The sequence below is a fragment of the Mesoplodon bidens genome (genome assembly GCF_964165515.1).
Source record: "Mesoplodon bidens genome assembly, chromosome: 2".
NCBI lineage: Eukaryota > Metazoa > Chordata > Mammalia > Artiodactyla > Ziphiidae > Mesoplodon > Mesoplodon bidens.
This window is the reverse complement of record NC_138177.1, coordinates 70,500,411-70,521,346: the sequence shown is the minus strand read 5'-3', so window position 1 is coordinate 70,521,346 and position 20,936 is coordinate 70,500,411. Positions and strand designations below refer to the sequence as shown.

Sequence of the window (20,936 nt, the reverse complement as noted above, 5' to 3'; positions counted from 1 at the left end):
TTTCCTTTTGAAGTAAGAGCCTTGATTAAGGGGCTTTGGTATCTATTGATCCACATCTAAGTCTGCTGGATAAAAAAAGTTTTTTTGTTTTTTGTTTTGTTTTGTTTTGTTTTGCGGTATGCGGGCTTCTCACTGTTGTGGCCTCTCCCGTTGCGGAGCACAGGCTCCAGACACGCAGGCTCAGCGGCCATGGCTCACGGGCCCAGCCGCTCCGCGGCATGTGGGATCTTCCCAGACTGGGGCACGAACCTGTGTCCCCTGCATTGGCAGGCGGACTTTCAACCACTGCACCACCAGGGAAGCCCATGTTCTGCTTCTTTTAATACTGAAAACCATTAACAGAGAAATTAAACTACTTTCAGAAAAGAAAAAAAAACAAACTGAAGAACAGACTGGAACAAAAAGGAATAAGGCATCTCAGGAGCAGATTCAGTCTCTGTACCCTTCAGTAACCAACACATCCACAACCGTGGGCCTTCCTCCACCTCCCCAGGCCTGATCATCAACTCCATCCTCCACTCACCTACCTGAGGTACACATTTCCTGTTTCTCTTTTCCAAGTTTTCCTCAAGTCAGTAACAGGTGCATTTCACAGTGACTATTGTTAGTCTGTATATAACTATTGTTACTGATTAACTTGCTTTGGCAAAGGTGTTTCCTTTGTCATGGTAAATTGGTCACATTGATGAGAAGCCATATCCAGGTAAAGTCCAATCATTTACAGGTGATCACCATGTGTAATATTCCAGGTCCGACCACTCTAAGAACTTCTGGTCTGTGGAGGTAGATAGCTTGGCTCCATCTTTCATGAATACATCACACACACACACACACACATACACACACACACACACACACCGCTTGCCTCCCATACTTCCTATTACAGACCAGGCAACTTTCCCATTATGAAAGTATTCTGTTGCAGCTCAATCAAATCAGGCCACTGTGGAGAGAGGAGATACAGGTAAACAAACTTGTCCTCTGTTTTCCTGTTAGCATCCAAGCCACTGAGAAATACTGTGGATACACCGAAGAGGACATGGTTCTAATCAGATATCTTTTATTTGAGCCAGTTTAGAATAGGGAATTCTGAGCCACTACATGTCTTTCTCACTACTTGTAGCAGACTATTATTTCTTCAGAAGAGGCAATATTTTGAATCCTCAAAATGGTCCCAGGTTCTCTAGTGATACTTGAAAACCCTTAATGTTTGTGGTTTGAAGTAGGCACCATTCTCTATTTGCAATGCTATCTTAGTTATTTTTTCACTCTATTTTCTTTAGTTGTTTAAGTGAGTAGAGGACATATTTGAATTTATTATTATATTTTAATCTATCCCTCAAATGTTTCATGACAATGTTCTCATCTTCCATGGCTCTGTGTTGCTCTTGCTGAGGATCATTCTTTAATTCAGAAAGATTATTCTGTTTATAATGGATGGTCTAACTTCTATTTCTGTTGTCTGCTACCTTATACTAAGCATTACCAGTTCATTACTGTTTCCTTTCCATTAAGTACTTCCTTTCTAGCCTGACTCCAGATCCAAATATCTAGGAAGGTTGTGTGGCCCAATGTTATGATTGAGGTTTCACTCAGAGAAAGAGACTTTGTATTTCTTGCTCAAACTTGTAAGTTTATTTTCCTGTTTCCATCCAAGAAAGAACCAGAAAACGCAGGTCTAAAATAAAGTAGCTGCCAGGAGAAGTATTCTGAAAAAGGGCCCAATGACAGTGATAGTACTGAAAGCAGCAGAGCCATTTGAATATGAGTCACCAGAAGGGGGGAAAAACACAATGTTTCATGCTACAGTGATTACTGCAAGTCAGTTTTTCCAAGTGAAGGTTTTTAATACCAACCTTAAAGAGAAATTCACAAAGCAGAAGGTCATTACCATATCAGATTACTTTGAATGCAGAGGAATCCTGGAGATAAAAAAAAGCATCATCTGTGTCTGAAGTTGGTCTTGATCAAAAGTGTGAAGTTCCAAACAGCATTGTCAAAAGAGCAAAAGAAACTCCCAAGATGGGTAGTCTTTGCAAGCAAGCTTCAGGAACATTTATGTATGGGTTGTTTGTGTTATATCAGGTAATCTCTTAAAATTGTTTTTCATTTTCTCGATCAGTGCCTGAAATTGAATGTCTTCACTTGCCAAGCTCTGCTTACTGACTGAATATTGTAACTCAGTTCTCAGTTCTCTTTCTTGACTAGAGATAGGTGGTCAAGTCTGCCACATAACAGGATATGGGATTGGGTGGCCTGTTAGCATTCTTCTACCCAAGATACCTCCAAGCAAGTACTTGAAAAGATTCACCAAGAAACCTTGTCATTTCTCCAGTTATAATTACCTGTTCTCAGACACCATGAACAAGGACTATGCAGGGTATAAATCAATATGCACATTCTAATAATTTTATCTCAGAACTCCACTGCAAATTCATTACTTTCTTTTTACTTTTAAGAATGGATTGCCTTACTCAGATTGAATTCCAGTTGTGACATGCATCCAGAGTAATAAAGAGATTGGTTTGTATTCTCCTGAATGCATATACATTCAACAGTTAGGCAAATGATATAACAATTCAATGCTGTCTCCTCTAGATTATTCACTCATTTAACCAGTTATTCATGAACAACTAATTGAAGAAATACTGTATTGCATGGTATTTGGAAAATATGGTAATCTAATTCCCTTATTTATAAAAAAAAGAGGCATAGAGAGTTTAACTGATATGTCAATTTCCAAATTCAGGGTACTAGAGAGTATGATACCTTAAATCGCCCCTAAAATTTACAGACTTCTATGAACTCACCTTACATCTTATATAATTAACTGCTTCATAAACCTGCATAAGTGTCTCCTAAGATAGCCCCTTAATTTACCTCCATTACTTTCTTACACTATCTTTGAGATCATGCCTATAAATGCAATTATAGAATTGATGAGTCATAGCTTACATGAGTGAGACATATAGAGTGTGAACTGTGAGACCTACATCAATGGAAATAAGATATTGGAGAAGAGTGAGTAAATGGAGAAGGTAGGGGAAAAAATTAGTGAGTTACCAGAGCCTAACCTGTTACATAGATTTTTAATAACATATTAAATGAAAAGTTATAGTCAATGTTCATTCATTTCTGCATAAAGAGAGGAGCCAAAAATGTCCATCAGGGATTTCTTTTTTTTTTTTTTTTTTGGTGGTACACAGACCTCTCAATGCTGTGGCCTCTCCCGTTGTGGAGCACAGGCTCTGGACGCGCATGCTCAGCGGCCATGGCTCACGGGCCCAGCTGCTTCGTGGCATGTGGGATCTTCCCGGACTGGGGCACGAACCCGTGTCCCCTGCATCGGCAGGTGGACTCTCAACCACTGCGCCACCAGGGAAGCCCCATCAGGGGTTTCTGATTCCCCTGATTCCAGTTGTTTTAAGGAAACAAAGCTGTCCTTAAGGTGGAAGCAGTAGAAAATAGGAAGAAAACTCACTGTTCTAGAATTGCCAGATAGAAAACATTTAGAACAAGAAAGGCAAAAATAAAAAATCAAGACAATAAAAGGAAAGTTCTCAGAGAAGACCTTGTCAAAGCCATATATGCATACCTGTGCCTATAACTGCTTTTTTATAACTTGTGCTTATTGTGTCACAAGGGTCTTTCTCATACATATAGAGGTTACTATATTTTCAGGCACTGAGTATTAAATTTCTGTTGCAGAAAAAAGTAAATAAGAAGAACATAATCTATGAAATACAGGATAATACAGGAAAGATGGATGTTGTGGGGAATGGAAAATGGCACAATATCAAGTGTGAGGAAGGAGACAAACTTTGACTTTTCTGCTTTCAACTGAGAACAATTGACCAGAAGCTGAAACTCACATGTGAAAATCACAGCTTCATCCAGTTGGGAACTGGATGGAGAAACATTAGTTTTCCAGAAAGGCAAATAATTTTGTCTGGGTTTTGAGAGCACCAGTTTCTATATTCTTACATATAGAGTCTAGCAGGTGGGAGGAAAACACAATGTTTTTGTGTTCGTTAGTAAGTGGAGGATTTTTTAAAGGATGTGAGGAAATGACATTCATATAGATTTCAAAAGGATTTGATACTAGTGTTAAATAATAAAATATTTGAAGACATTAGAAGGCAGAGGAATAATTTCACATAGTGGTCAAGAGCAGGGCTTTGAATGGGACTGGCCTGATTTGAATCCTGGCTTCAGCACTCACTAGTTGCCTGGTATTAGAGAAACAGCTTAATTGGTCTTCCAAAAGGGTCAAAGTCTCTATCTCATAGGGTTGGTTAAAAGCTAAGTGAGACAATACATATACATTATCTCACTGCCCGACACAAAGTGAAAAATCTGCATTAGATACTATTTTTTCTCAACAAAGTAAAGACATTGGAAAGAGTTCTAAGCCAAGAAAATGGCACATGCATGTCCTCAAAAGTGTGAAACAGCATAATGAGTTCTGAAATCCAGTAGATGTGAAAGATTATGAGAGATGAGACTATGGGAGACTATTAGGACATGAAGTGTGGGTGAAGGGAGAAAAATGAGTAGAACTTAATGTCAACTGCTAGGATCTCATTGTGTCTTTCTTATCTCTCCTTCAAGGTCATCAAGACTAAGAAGATAAGAAGGACCAATCAGTTTTCATTTAATTCTGAAAGTTGAAGAGTAGATCCGCCCCCTTTAAATCTTCAGTTGACTTTAATACTGATATTCTTAAAGTCGAGACTTATATTTAAACAATAGATTCAGTAGACATAGCCCAGCACATTAAGAGCTTTTTATACCTGAGCTGTGGATTAGGTTACTTCCTTTTATAAAATTTACTTATTACCTAAAATGTTCATCATTTAAAAAAATAAAAATTTCGGGCTTCCCTGGTGGCGCAGTGGTTGAGGGTCCACCTGATGATGCAGGGGATACGGGTTCGTGCCCTGGTCCGGGAGGATCCCACATGCTGCGGAGCGCCTAGGCCCGTGAGCCATGGTCGCTGAGCCTGTTCGTCCGGAGCCTGTGCTCCGCAACGGGAGAGGCCACAACAGTGAGACGCCCGCGTACTGCAAAAATAAATTAATAAATAAAAATTAAATAAATAAATAAATAAATAAATAAAATTTTCTTTTGTAAAGGTCATCGTTCTCCAAAAGTACTGGATATGGTCTCTTTATTGCAGAAGTGAGCCACTTGGGGGTAGTTGATCTGTGCACTATGAGCCATACAGGGTGGGGCACACAGAGCCTCATCAACATTAGGGTCTACATTCTGAATGTGATTTCCGTAGGACAAGGCCCTAACCAGGGCCAGCCTAAGGTGATGCAGTTTGGTCCCACAGCCCATGTTTAAATCTATAAGCCCTGTGCCCTGGGGCAAGGTTTATTTGGTCCACACAAAGAGTTACTTTCTGCAACTAAATCCCCAGAAGGGGAACATTTGTGTAATTGGTTTCTCTGGAGGAGGCACCATTGGTGATTGACACAAAGGTACCAATATTTGCAAGAAGCTTCCCTATCCCTAGCTGGTGTGGAATATCTAGTCCTACTTCTCTGATCTGTAGGTATACTCATTATTAGTTTTCCAACTCTATCTAATTATTCTCACATCTTAAATATGTGGATTCCAGACCCCACATAGGGACATGCAATGAGGAAAAAGTAATGAATAGTGAATGAAATCTATTCTAAGTGACAGTAAATGTCACCTAAAAAATTAAATATGTAAAATCAATATTTAAAATATAACTATCTACTTCTCTTTCTGGTGATTACAGAGTAGCTTACCACCATAAGCAACAATATTACTCAATAAAATAACATGAGGTGAGAGTTTTCAGTCTTCAAACAACCGGCAGCACAAGAATAAAATCCCTGAGAGAAGGAAAACTCAGAACATAAGCTTTATAATTGCCCAAGATCTCTACCTTGGAGGATTTCCTGATTGCAGGCCAGTGAGTAGGTGTCAAAGTGGAGCATGACAAGTCACACCGGGTGAAGGTGTAAATTTAGTTTTCATGGTACCTAACTATCTGGAATCTGGAGAGAAGGGAGCCATACAGAGCGCTCATTGACTGAGTCCTGGGTTGCACATAAAGAGGGTAAGATAAAATTAGGTCCACCACAGAGCAGACCCTAGGAGTTTGAGAACAGAACAGAAGAACAAGAGAGCAAACAGTGCAGGTAACGTTGAATGCTGCCAAAATAAAGACACATATTTAGCACCTGGGCATCAAACTAACAAAATTGAGAGGCTGTTAATTAGGAGTGAACTTTATACAGTAGACTAGCAACTACTCTAGAACCTTCCTAACAAAGCCAAAAAACAAGCCTCAACCTACGTCAGGAAAGATAGTGTCTGAGTTGTTGTTTTTTTCCAGCTTTGTTGAGATATAATTGACATATATCATTGTGTTATATGTGAGTTATGTATAGTGGGATTATCTGATACCATTGTATCTTGAGAAATGACCACCAAAATAAGATTAGTTAACACTTTCATCACATCACATAATTACCTTTTTTTGGTGATGGTATTTAAGAGACACTCTCTTAAAAACTTTCAAGTATATAATATAGTATTGTTAACTATAGTCACCATGCAGTACAGTAGATCTCCAGAATTTATTCCTCTTATATCTGGAATGTCATACCCTTTGACTAACATTTTCCCATTTTTCCCAAGCCCCTGTCCATGGCAACTACCAATCTATCCTGTGAGTTTGTTTATTTTAGATTCCACCTTTAAGTGAGATCATACAGTGTTTGTCTTTCTCTGTCTGACTTATTTCACTAAGCATAATCCCCTTAAGGTCCATCCACCTTGTCACAAATGGCAGGATTTTCTTCTTTCTCATTTCATGACTGAATAATATTTCACTGTGTGTGTGTGTGTGTGTGTGTGTGTGTGTATACATATCCATATATGGATGGGCAATTGTATTGCTTCAACCCTTTTGGCTACAGGGAATAAAAATGTAATGAACATAGGAGTGCAGATATATCTTTGAGACAGTGATTTCACTTCCTTCAGATATATACCCAGAAGTAGGATTGTTGGATCATACTGTATTTTTATTTTTAATTTTTTGAGAAATATCCATACTGTTTTCCAAAGTGGCTGAAGTAATTTAAATTCCTACTAACAGTGCACTTTTCTCCAAATACTCCCAGCACTTATCTCTTGTCTTTTTTTAAACTTACTTTTATTGAAGTCAGGGAGAGTGATTCCTTCAGCCCTGTTCTTCTTTCTCAAGATTTTTTCAGCTATTCAGGGTCTTTTTTGTTTCCATTCCATTTTAAAACTTTTTGTTCTAGTTCTGTGGAAAATGTCTCTGGTATTTTGATAGGGATTGCATAGAATCTGTAGATTACCTTGGGTAGTATGGTCTTTTTAACAACATTGATTCTTCCAATCCAATAATACAGTATATCTTTCCATCTCTTTGTGTCACCTTCAACTTCTTTCATCAGTGTCTTATAGTTATCAGAGTACAGGTCTTTTGCCTCCTTAGGTAGGTTTATTCTTAGGTATTTTATTCTTTTTGATGCAATGGTACATGGGATTGTTTCCTTAATTTCTCTTTCTGATATTTTGTTCTTAGTGTAGAGAAATGCAACATATCTGTGTATATTAATTTCATATCCTGCAACTTTACCAAATTTACTGATGAGCTCTAGTAGGTTTCTGGTAGTGTCTTTAGGATTTTCTATATATAGTACCATGTCATCTGCAAGCAGTGACAGTTTTACTTCTTTTTTTTTTTTTTCCAGTTTGGATTCCCTTTATTTCTTTTACTTCTCTCATTGCTGTGGCTAGGACTTCCAAAACTATGTGAATAAAAGTGGTGAAAGTGGGCATCCTTTTCTTGTTCCTGATCTTAGAGGAAATGTTTTCAGCTCTTCACCATTGAGTATGATGTTAGCTGTGAGTTTGTCATATATGGCCTTTATTATGTTAAGTTATATTCCTTTTATGCCTACCTTCTGGAGAGTTTTTATTATATATGGATGTTGAATTTTATCAAAAGCTTTTCCTGCATCTATTAAGATGATCATATGGTTTTTATTCTTCAATGTGTTAATGTGGTGTATCACATTGATTTGTGGATATTGAAAAATCCTTGTATCCTTGGGATAAATCCCACTTGATCATGGTATATGATCTTTTTAATGTATTGTTGAATTTGGTTTGCTATTATTTTGTTGAGAATTTTTTCATCTATGTTCATCAGTGATATTGGCCTGTAATTTTCTTTTTTTATGATATCTTTGTCTGGTTTTGGTATCAGGGTGATGCTTGCCTCATAGAATGAGTTTGGAAATATTCCTTCATCTGCAACTTTTTTGATTAGCTTCATAAAGATAGGTGTTAACTCTTCTCTAAATGTTTGGTAGAATTTGCCCGTAAAGCCTTCTGGTCCTGAACTTTTGTTTGTTGGGAGTCTTTAAATTACTGATTCAATTTCATTACTGTTAATTAGTCTGTTCATCCTATATTATAAAGGTAGAGTAATCAAAACAGTATGGTACTTGCACAAAAACAGACACACAGATCAATGGAACAGGATAGAGACCCCAGAAATAAACCCACACAAATTTAGTCAATTAATCTATAACAAAGGAGGCAAGAATATACAGTGGAGAAAAGACAGTCTCTTCAATAAGTGGTGCTGGAAAACTGGACAGCTACATGTAAAATAATGAAATTAGAATATTCTTTAACACAGCATACAAAAAAAATCAAAATGAATTAAAGACCTAAATGTAAGACTGGATACTATAAAACTCCTAGAAGAAAACATAGGCAGAGCACTCTTTGGCATAAATTGCAGGAATATTTTTGTGATCTGTCTCCTAAAATAAAGGAAATAAAAGCAAAAATAAACAAATGAAACCTAATTAAACTTAAAGGCTTTTGCACAGCAAAGGAAACCATCAACAAAACAAATGGACAGCCTACTGAATGGGAGGAAATATTTGCAAGTGAATGACCAATAAGGGATTAGTATCCAACGTATATAAATAGTTCATACAACTCAACATCAAAAAGAACCAAACAACCCAATTTTAAAAATTTTAAATGGGCAGAAGAACTGAATAAACATTTTTCTAAAAAGGAAGTGCAGATGGCCGACAGGCACATGAGAAGATGTTCAACATCATTAATGATCAGGGAAATGTAAAACCACAATATATCACCTCACACATGTCGGAATGGCTATCATCAAAAAGAACACAAATAACAAATATTGGAGAGGATGTGGAGAAAAGGGAACCCTTATACACTGTTGGCAGGAATGTAAATTGATACAGCCACTGTGGAAACAGTATGGAGGTTTCTCAAAAAAAAAAAAATAGAACTATCATATGACCCAGAAATTCCAACCCTGGGTACATATCCAAAAAAATAAAAATAAATAAACAAAAACACTAAGTCGAAAGGATACATGAACTCCAACACTTATAGCAGTATTATTTACAATAGCCAAGACATGGAAACAACCTAAATGTCCATCAACAGATGAATGGATAAAGAAGATTGGTACATATATAAAATAGAATACTACTCAGCCATAAAAAAGATGAATTTTTGCCATTTGCAGCAACATGGATGCTTTTTTCTTGTGGTCTTACAAGATCTCCTCCTGCCACTGCCACTCTGAGAACAGTGAAGGAGGGAGAAGTAGCTGGATGACTCACCTTTTTATTTGAGCCCAATTTAAGGAACTTTGGTTTTTTCTGAACCACATTTAAGTTCACTGGATAAGGAAGTTTTAATGTTGGAACTTCTTTCAGCTATGAATTTGTTATGAAAGACTAAACGAAAGTATTCCTGCTACCATTCTTCATTTTGAATAAAATATTCACAGGAGGAAATTGTGCAGTTTCCTGACTGCACAAAAGCTGCAAACATTTTTGGGCAGAATTTCAATATCACCTTATAACTTCAAAACCTCTCTCCCTGGGAGGAAAGAAAATGAGGGAGGAAATTATCTCATGGCACAGCATGACATAGCCAGCACTAGTCACCTTTTTAAATGATTTAAACTAGCACCATTTTTCATTGTAATCCTTCTAAATACATTATTTTCTCAGTCTTTTTCAAGATTACAGCATTCTACATTTTAGTCTACAGAGATTTTTACTAATTTATCTTTCTTCTCTTACAAGACAGTGATTTCTGCATTCCTAAAATATCTCAAGATCAAGACTACTATGGAGGTTCGTTCCACAACTTCCACAGTAGTCTTGAGTCTGGTTTTGGCACCAAAAAAACAAAACAAACAAAAAAAGATTACCGTGGAAGAAGTCCAGTAAGGTTAACCTGTGGGGATTTCTGTAGTGAAAGATCTGGGCACCTAATTAGTAATCACATGTTCACAAGGGCATTTTTTCCTTAGTAAATTTTTTTTCTTGTTTTTCTTTTGCTCCATTTTCTTTAATCCATATTATTGTGCTTGAACCTCAAAATTGTGTCTCATTTCATCTTCTGCAAAACATAACTCCAATTATGATTTAATCAAAGGCATATTGAAAATTAGCTACACTTTCATCTTTTGCTTCTACAGGGGATACTTGGTGAATTTGACACTATTTCTTGCCTCAAGAAATTTTCTGTCTTTTGTTATCCTGAGAGGTAGTAGGGAGAGAAATATGAATCATCCATAAGAATACAGGTGACAACAGCAATAGATTCATTGTCTGCTAATTGAGTCTCTTTCACACTTCTTCCCTTTGCTTACTACTCAAAGTTTCTTCAATACACTGTGTTTCCATCTGCTTCAGGATTTTCACAAACCAAACTTGGTCAAACCTTTTCATTGTTTGAGTTCCAGTTTAATGTCTCCTCCTCAGGAAATCCTCCTGTAGATCTCATCTTTGGCTAGACGTCTTCTTGGTGTTTACTTGTATAGGATCTTATTTATTTTTCTTTTCTACAAATTGCAACTACTGTAATTAATATGTGTCATTTCTCCCCCACTATAAGTCACAAGAGTAGAGCTATAGAGGAACTTAATTGACTTGTGTACAGGGCTGGTGGTAACTTTGTGCAATTATGTATAATTACTGCCATCTTGAGGCCAACTCTAAGAGCTACACCTCCTCACTTCAAATAGCTGAGGAAAATACAATGCAAGACAGACACAATCAGTCCCTTATCTAAAGTTCCTTAGATACCACATAACAATTTATAACTGTATAGCACTATATGCGTACATCATCACTTACATTGTTCCCTTTAGCCTTGATAGAAAACATGTTAGAGAAACCATGTGCTTTTTCATTGAATTTTTAAAAAAATGTGTTAACTGGCTTATAACAAGTTTCATGTGTACAGCATTATGTTTCTACTCCTTTACATGCTACCGCCTGCTTACCACCAAAAATTTAGTTTTCATCCATCACCATACTGTTGGTATAATTGATCCCTTTTAACCATTTCACCCTTCCACACCATTCCTCTCTGGTAACCACTATTCTATTCTCTGTATCTATGTGTTTGTTTTTGTTTGGTTTGGTTTGTTCATTTATTTTGGTTTTTTGTTTGTTTCTTTGTTTTTTATATTCCACATATGAATGAGATCATACAGTATTTGTCTTTCTCTGTCTGACTTATTCCACTTAGCATAATACCCTCAAGGTCCATCCATGTTATTGCAAATGGCAAGACTTCATCTTTTTTATAACTGGGTAGAATTCCATTATTTATGTGTGTGTGTGTGTACATATGTATATATACCACATCTCTTGTTATCCATTCATCCCTTTATGGGCACTTATGTTGTGTTCACATCTTGGCTATTGTAAATAATGCTGTGAAGAAAATGCAGATGCATGTATCTTTTCAAAATAGTGCTTTTGTCTTCTTTGAATAAATACTCTGAAATGGAATAGCTGGATCATATGATAGTTCTACTCTTAATTTTTTGAGGAATCTCCATACTGTTTTCCATAGTGGCTGCACCAATTTACATTCCCACCAACAGTGTATGAGGGTTCCCTTTTCTCCACATCCTTGCCAACACTTGTTATTTCTTGCCTTTTTGATAATAGCCATTCTGACAGGTGTGTGGAGATATCTCATTGTGGTTTTGATTGCATCTCCCTCATGATTAGTGATGATGAGCATCTTTTCATGTGTACTTTGGCCATCTGTATGTCTTCTTTGGAAAAATGTCTATTTAGCTCCTCCTCTGTTTTTTAATTGAGTTGTTTTTTGTTATTACATTGTATGATTTCTTTATATATTTTTATTTTTATTTTTTTATATTTGCATGAAAAATAACTATTTTCTAAGACAAAAATCTTTAGTGGCATTGTTTTACATTTTTGAAAATGTCTTCCAATGTCTACCTTGATATAAGACAGCTGAATTCTCGTCTCTGCTTCTGTGTTCAGTCTGTTGCCACGTGTTGTGCTTGTTGAAGTATGAGACGAAAATCCAGCTATGCATAGATGTCAAGGGTGAAAAGGGGAGGGCCCTCTGAAAATGCCAGGGAGATCGCCAAGGGACCCTTGAACAACACTTTGAGAACCACCATTTGACACTTCACAGGACTGTTGAGGAGGCTATGGATTATATTAGTGAATGGTAGCCAGGGTTGGGGGAACAACCTCCCAGAACCACATGGCCGGAAAGGTAGGGAAGGAACAGTTTTCCAGAAGAGTGGGGTGATGTTTCGGAAGGAGAGAGGGATGCAGAGCAGACAAGATACAGAGACAAGTCTGTGAGTCTCTTCCTGCAGGGCTTGGCACGTGTTCATACAGTTTATTTCCAGCTGCTCAAGCTCTTGGGTTGCTTGAAACAAGAGATCCAGCCAGAGGTGTCCTGAGGGAAGAGGAGGAGGGCTCCTGAAGTGTCCCTGGGACCTGGGGACAGGACGCAGCTGGGTCTGGGATTATGCACCATTGAGGACTCTACTTCTCTGTCCCTACACCTCTCCTTCCTGCTCCTTCCTCACTGCAGACCATTTCTCTCCATTTCCACAGGCTGAGAATAGTTCTGTCAACAGTGGCCAGTCTGCATGTTCCATGTCAGTGACCCAGAGATAGATGAACTCATCTGCCTTAGTTCCAGTCACACATTTCTTGGGAAGAAATCTGACTTGTCTAGCAGGGGTCCAGAGGCCACCCCTGGACCCATCAGCTGTTGCCATGGCCTAAGATCACATGGTTCACAGAGGGCAACTCCCTTTGTTAAAACGTGGATGGTGGGGCTAGGGGAGATGGGCAGTTTCTGAAAAAAGAAGGTTGGGAGCAGAGTCTGGCAGACTGTCATCATAATGCACAGAAATCTCTTGCATTCCTATACAATAATGATGAAAAATCTGAAAGAGAAATTAAGGAAACACTCCCATTTATCATTGCAACAAAAAGAATAAAATACCTAGGAATAAACCTACCTAAGGAGAAAAAAGACCTGTATGCAGAAAACTATAAGACACTGATGAAAGAAATTAAAGATGATACAAACAGATGGAGAGACATACCATGTTCTTGGATTGGAAGAATCAACATTGTGAAAATAACTCTACTACCCAAAGCAATCTACAGATTCAATGCAATCCCTATCAAACTACCAATGGCATTTTTAACAGAACTAGAACAAAATTTCACAATTTGTATGGAAACACAAAAGACCCCAAAGAGCCAAAGCAATCTTGAGAAAGAAAAATGGAGCTGGAGGAATCAGGCTCCCAGACTTCAGGTTATACTACAAAGCTACAGTAATCAAGACAGTATGGTATTTTCACAGAAAGAGAAATACAGATCAAGGGAACAGGTTAGAAAGCCCAGAGATAAACCAACGCACATATGGTCAACTTATCTTTGATAAAGGAGGCAAGAATATGCAATGGAAAAAAGACAGCCTCTTCAATAAATGGTGCTGGAAAACTGGACAGCTACATGTAAAAGAATGAAATTAGAACACTTCCCAACACCATACATAAAAATAAACTCAAAATGGATTAAAGACCTAAATATAACCCCAGACAGTATAAAACTCTTAGAGGAAAACATAGGAAGAACACCCTTTGAAATAAATCACAGCAAGATCATTTTTGACCCACCTCCTAGAGAAATGGAAATAAAACAAAAATAAACAAATGAGACCTTTTTAAACTTAAAAGCTTTTGCACAGCAAAGGAAACCATAAACAAGACATAAAGACAACCCTCAGAATGGGAGAAAATATTTGCAAATGAAACAACTGACAAAGGATTTATCTACAAAAAATACAAGCAGCTCATGCAGCTCAATATCAAAAAACAAACAACCCAATCCAGAAATGGGCAGATGATCTAAACAGACATTTCTCCAAAGAAGATATACAGATTGCCAACAAACACATGAAAGGATGGTCAACGTCACTAATAATTAGAGAATTGTAAGTCAAAACTACAATGATGTATCAACTCACACTGGTCAGATGGCCATCAACAAACAATCTACACATAATAAATGCTGGAGAGGATGTGGAGAAAAGGGAGCCCTCTTGTACTGTTGGTGGGAATGTAAATTGATACAGCCACTGTGGAGAACAGTATGGAGGTTCCTTTAAAAACTAAAAATAGAACTACCATATGACCTAGCAATCCCACTACTGGGCATATACTATGAGGAAACCATAATTCAAAAAGAGACATGTACCACAATGTTCATTGCAGCACTATTTACAATAGCTAGAACCTGGAAGCAACTTAAGTGTCCATTGACAGATGAATGGATAAAGAAGATATGGCACATATATACAATGAAATATTACTCAGCCATAAAAAGAAATGAAATTGAGTTATTTGTAGTGAGGTGGATGGACCTAGAGTCTGTCATACAGAGTGAAGTAAGTCAGAAAAAGAAAAACAAATACCATATGCTAGCACATGTATATGGAATCTTAAAAAAAATATAACACACCATTGTAAAGCAATTATACTCCAATATAGATGTTAAGAATAATATATATTTCTGATCAACCTAGGGACAGGACAGGAATAAAGACACCGAAGTAAAGAATGGACTTGAGGACAATGGGAGGGGGAAGGATAAGCTGGGGGGAAGTGAGAGAGTAGCATTGACATATATACACTACGAAATGTAAAATAAATAGCTAGTGGCAAGCAGCTGCATCACACAGGGAGATCAGCTCAGTGCTTTGTGAACACCTAGAGCAGTGGGATAGGGAGAGTGGGAGTGAAATGCAAGAGGGAGGGGATAAGGGGATATATGTATACATACAGCTGATTCAGTTTGTTATGCTGCAGAAACTAACACAAGATTATAAAATAATTATACTCCAATAAAGATGTTAAAGAATATTTTTATATAGAAAAAACTAAAATAAATTAACCTCCCCAACCTCAAGAGCTGTAAAGTGGATGTTCTAAAACTGAAATAAATTAACAGTGTTTTTATTTCCAAGTTGCTGTCGCAATGCTGTTTCAAATTCCCTTTATCCTTGTAACTTCTGAAAAATGGCTTACTTCATATGCACATAATGTTTGCCTCCTAGGTTATTTTTATATTTATACTCATGATCTTTATTCTAAGTGCCTTTTGTTATAAATACAAAATTACTGCAGTTTAGTGATAAACTAGATTATTTGACTTGGGAGTCCAATAAGTAGGGTGGGGTGAAAGAACTGTGCTTAAAAGAAGAAAATAGAAGACAGATTTAGTATGAGGTGACTTATTAGAAGGGAAAAATAATAATATATTTTGACTCTGAACCTCTGGGTATTAGCCCTGTGTGACTACTTCTGGTCTAGGCTAGCACCAAGAGCCCTGGCGAGGGAACCTGCTGACTCTGCCTCCAGGAGCTTAAGGCTAAACTCTTCTGTCCTGGCGTTAGTGCAGAGGAACTGATAGAGAGAATCTGTCCTCCTGAATAATTCAAGCCAAAATTAACCTTGGATAAGAAGGCCATGGTCTTTACTCTAGTTTTGAGCTTTCAATTTATATATATATATATATATATATATATATATATATATATATATATATATATATACTTAAAAATATATATATATATTTTTTTCTGTACTTAGATCTTAGCTCCATAAACATCAATATTAATGACATCCAGGTTTTTAGAAGAACAGCTCTAATCAGGTTTCCATATAAGATTCAGGATTGAATGGTTATTCCTTGCTTTTCCTGGCCTTGGTGACCTTGAAGAAGAAAGAGATAAGATAAACAATGAGATGACCCTGATTATATATTTCCCCCTTCACTCACACTGTGTCACCTTGCTATGGGCTGCATCCCTTTTTCTCTTCCCGTCTGAGGGGCTCTTCTCCCACTCTCACCTATCTTCTTTAGTGAATTCCTGTCTTTTGAGCCACCACCCCAAATTCTTGGCTGCGACACTGAAATGAGATATGCACTCACACCCAGCGTGAGCGCATGTGGACAGGCAGGAGTTGTTGGAGAACAAGAGAGAGGAAGGAGCAGGTGTACTCAATGCCACGAGTTGAAGGGAAAGTTCTTACTGGGAGAAAAGGTGGAAGGAAGGGGCAATAGTTATCCTTGGTGCCATGCTGTGCAGGAAGGATTGGGATATCTCATTGAGAGCCTGAGCACTGGGAAGATCGACGAGCACATGCATTTCTGAGTGCCTGGATATGTCAGCCTTTGTATTTGATCTCTTTGCATTCCAGCATAGGCATACCTTGGAGATATTATGGGTTCACTTCCAGACCACTGTGATAAAGTGAATATTGCAATAAAATGACACACAACTTTTTTGCTTTCCCAGTGCATATAAAAGTTATGTTTACACTACACTGTATCCTATTAAGTGTGCAAGAACATTAATGTATATACCTTAATCAAAAAATACATTTTGCTAAAAACAGCTGACCATCATCTATCTCTCAGCCTTCATAGAATTGAAGAGTGTTAGGGCCTTACCCTGGGAATGTTGTGGCTGGTTTGACCTTCTATCCAGACCACTAAAACTTTTTCCATATCAACAATAAGGCTATTTTGCTTTCTTATCATTCATGTGTTCACTGGGATAACATTTTTAATTTCCTTTAAAAACTTTTCTTGGACTTCCCTCGTGGCGCAGTGGTTGAGAGTCCGCCTGCCGATGCAGGGGACACGGGTTCGTGCCCCGGTCTGGGAAGATCCCACATGCCACAAGCGGCTGGGCCCGTGAGCCATGGCCGCTGAGCCTGCGCGTCCGGAGCCTGTGCTCCGCGGCGGGAGAGGCCGCAGCAGTGAGAGGCCCGCGTACCGAAAAAAAAAACCTTTTCTTGTGCATTCACAACTTGTCTATTTGGTGCAAGAGGCCTAGCTTTTGGCCTCTTTTTTTTTTTTTTTTTTTCCCTTCCTCACTAAGCTTAATAATGTCTAGTTTTTGATTTAACATGAGGGATATGTAACTCTTCCTTTCACTTGAACACTTAGAGGCCTCTGTAGGGTGATTAATTGGCCTAATTTCAATATCGTTTTGTCTCAGGGAAATAGGAGGCCCAACAAGAGGGAGAGAGTTGGGGGAATGGCCCAACAGTGGAGCAGTCAGAACACACATAACATTTATCAAAGAAATTCACCATCATATATGGGTGTGTGGTTCATGGCACTCCAAAACAATTTCAGTAGTAACATCAAAGATCACAGACCTCTCAGGCTGGTGAGTGCTGGTCGGCACTGATCCTCTGTGCGGGAATCTCTCCCACTTTGCCCTCTGCACCCCTGTTGCTGTGCTCTCCTCCGTGGCTCCAAAGCTTCCCCCCTCCGACACCCGCAGTCTCCACCAGTGAAGGGGAGTCCTAGTGTGTGGAAACTTTTCTTCCTTCACAGCTCCCTCCCAGAGGTTCAGGTCCTGTCCCTATTCTTTTGTCTCTGTTTTTCCTTTTCTCCTTTGCCTTGCCCAGGTACATGGGGAGTTTCTTGCCTTTTGGGAAGTCTGAGGTCTTCTGCCAGCGTTCAGTAGGTGTTCTGGAGGAGCTGTTCCACATGTAGATGTAGTTGTGGTGTATTTGTGGGGAGAAAGGTGATCTCCACATCTTACTTCTCTGCCATCTTGAAGGCACACAAAGAATTTTTAATTTCATTTTTTGTGTTGTTCATCACTGTTTGTTTGCTCTTTAGTTCTTCTAGGTTCTTGTTAAACGTTTCTTGTATTTTTTCCATTCTATTTCCAAGATTTTGGATCATCTTTACTATCATTACTCTGAATTCTTTTTCAGGTAGACTGCTATTTCCTCTTCATTTGCTTGGTCTGGTGGGTTTTTACCTTACTTCTTCATCTGCTGCATATTTCTCTGTCTTCTCATTTTACTTAACTTATTGTGTTTGGGGTCTCCTTTTCACAGGCTGTAGGTTCATAGTTCCCGTTGTTTTTGGTGTCTGCCCCCAGTGTGTAAGTTTGGTTCAGTGACTTGTGTAGGCTTCCTGGTGGAGGGAACTGGTGCCTGTGTTCTGGTAGATGAGGCTGGATCTTGTCTTTCTGGTGGGCAGGACCACATCCAGTGGTGTGTTTTGGGGTGTCTGTAACCTTAGTATGATTTTAGGCAGCCTCTCTGCTAATGGATGGGTTTGTGTTCCTATCTTGCTAGTTGTTTGGCATGGGACATCCAGCACTGAAGCTTGCTGGCCATTGGGTAGAGCTGGGTCTTTGAGTAGAGACAGTGATACCTGGGAGAGCTCTTGCCAATTGATATTATGTGTGGCCAGGAGGTCTCTGATGGTCCAATGTCCTGAACTCGTCTCTCCCACCTCAGAGGCTCAGGCCTGACACCAGGCCAGAGCAGCAAGACCCTGTCAGTCACATGGCTCAGAAGAAAAGGGAGAAAAAAAGAAAGAAAAAATAATAATAATTTAAGAAAAGTAAAGTAAAAAAAGAAAAGAAAAGAAAATAATTAGGGGCTTCCCTGGTGGCGTAGCAGTTGAGAATCCGCCTGCCGATGCAGGGGACACGGGTTCGTGCCCCAGTCTGGGAGCATCCCACATGCCACGGAGCGGCTGGGCCCATGAGCCATGGCCACAGAGCCTGCGCATCCGGAGCCTGTGCTCCACAATGGGAGAGGCCACAACAGTGAGAGGCCCACGTACCACAAAAAAATAATAATAAAAAAAAAAAGAAAATAATTAAAATAAAATATATAAATGTAATAAAATGAAGAGAGCAACCAAACCAATAAATAAATCCACCAATGATAACAAGTGCTAAAAACTATACTAAGATAAACATAAAAATCAGAAACAAGTCAGTCACAGACAGCAAACCCCAAGTCTACAGTTGCTCCCAAAATCCACCACCTCAATTTTGGGTTGGTTTGTTGTCTATTCAGGTATTCCACAGATTAAGGGTACCTCAAGTTGATTTGGGGGATTTAAGCCACTGCTCCTGAGGCTGCACAGAGAGATTTCCCTTTCTCTTTTTTGTTCGCACAGCTCCTGATATTCAGCTTTGATTTTGGCCCCACCTCTGCATGTAGGTTGCCCTCAGCCTCTGTTCCCACCCAGACAGGATGGGGTTAAAGCAGCGGCTGATTAAGGGGCTCTGGCTCACTCATGCAGGGGGGGAGTAGTTATAATTGGAATGCGGGGTGAGCCTGCAGTGGCACAGGCCAGCGTGACGCTGCAACAGCCTGAAGCACACTGTGTGTTCTACCCGGGAAGTAGTTCCTGGATCATGGGACCCTGGCAGTGGCAGGCTGCACAGACTCCTGGGGGGTGTGTGTGTGTGGGTAGTGACCTGTGCTTGCACACAGGATTCTTGGTGGCTACAGCAGCAGCATCAGCGTTTCATGCCCGTCTCTGCTGTCTGTGCTGATAGTTGCAGCTCATGCCCATCTCTGAAGCTTGTTTAGGTGGTGCTCTGCCTTCTGTGGGGAGACAGGGAAGGAATCCTCTCACCTCACACCCCCCAAAACAATGGTCTCTTGCCTCTTAGGCAGCTCCAGACTTTTTCCTGGACTCCCTCCCAGCTAGCTGTGGCACAGTAACCCCCTTCAGGCTGTGTTCACGCAGCCAACCCCAGTCCTCTCCCTGGGATCTGACCTCCGAAGCCCAAGCCTCAGCTCCGAGCCCTCAGTCTCCCTGGTGGTTGAGCAGACAAGTCTCTCAGGCTGGTGAGTGCTGGTCGGCACCGATCCTCTGTGTGGGAATCTCTCCACTTTGCCCTCTGCACCCCTGTTGCTGCGTTCTCCTCGGTGGCTCTGAAGCTTCCCCCCTGGAACCCACCCCCCATATCCACCAGTGAAAGGGCTTCCTAGTGTATGGAAACTTCCTCCTTCACATCTCCCTCTCAGAGGTGCAGGTCCCATCTCTATTTTTTTGTCTCTGTTTTTTCTTTTTTCTTTTGCCTTACCCAGGTGTGTGGGGATTTTCTTGTCTTTTGGGAAGTCTGAGGTCTTCTGCCAGCATTCAGTAGTGTTCTGTAGAAGTTGTTTCACATGTACATGTATTTTTGATGTATTTGTGGGGAGGAAGGTGATCTCCATGTCTTACTCCTCTGCCATCTTGAAAGTCCACTCTATAAAAGTATTTTGAAACGAATAATTTCTAAAGTCTCTCCAAGCTTATAGAGGAGAATAAATGATTCCTTTTAATCAACATAAAATTATATATAATTACCTTCTGGACTACAAACAGCCTATTCACAATTGTTTTATGCAGCTGAGTTTGAAGCTTATGATCTTTGAGGTTTCACCAGGTTTTCTGATAATGTGCTGTGGGACACTGATCTGTTGGTCAGATTCAACATCACACACAAGGGAGGTACTATTTGCTTCCAGGAAACAACTATGCCAATAATATTTTGATATCATAATTTTTTGGAGTGAATTTATTCTTCAGCGATTTATTGAAAAGTTTTACATAAAAGAATGCACTCTCCACAGCCACTGCAGTGTGAAACATCTATTGTTTTCCTTCTTGGGTCTCAAATTCAAATGGCTTCATTGCTTTCAGCACCGTGCCTGT

At 39.2% G+C, this 20,936-nt stretch overlaps 1 protein-coding gene across 1 annotated transcript in view; it reads left to right on the top strand.

Annotated features, from left to right (window-relative positions):
• The first annotated feature begins 1,501 nt into the window (after positions 1–1,501).
• LOC308629777 (myeloid cell nuclear differentiation antigen-like) overlaps positions 1,502–20,936 on the top strand; it is a 30,690-nt gene continuing 11,255 nt past the window's right edge. The window contains 4 exon segments of the mRNA XM_081258012.1: positions 1,502–1,931; positions 1,933–2,085; positions 3,709–3,822; positions 3,826–3,896. Coding sequence (XP_081114138.1) covers positions 1,725–1,931; positions 1,933–2,085; positions 3,709–3,822; positions 3,826–3,896 — 545 coding nt within the window. The 5' untranslated portion in view covers positions 1,502–1,724.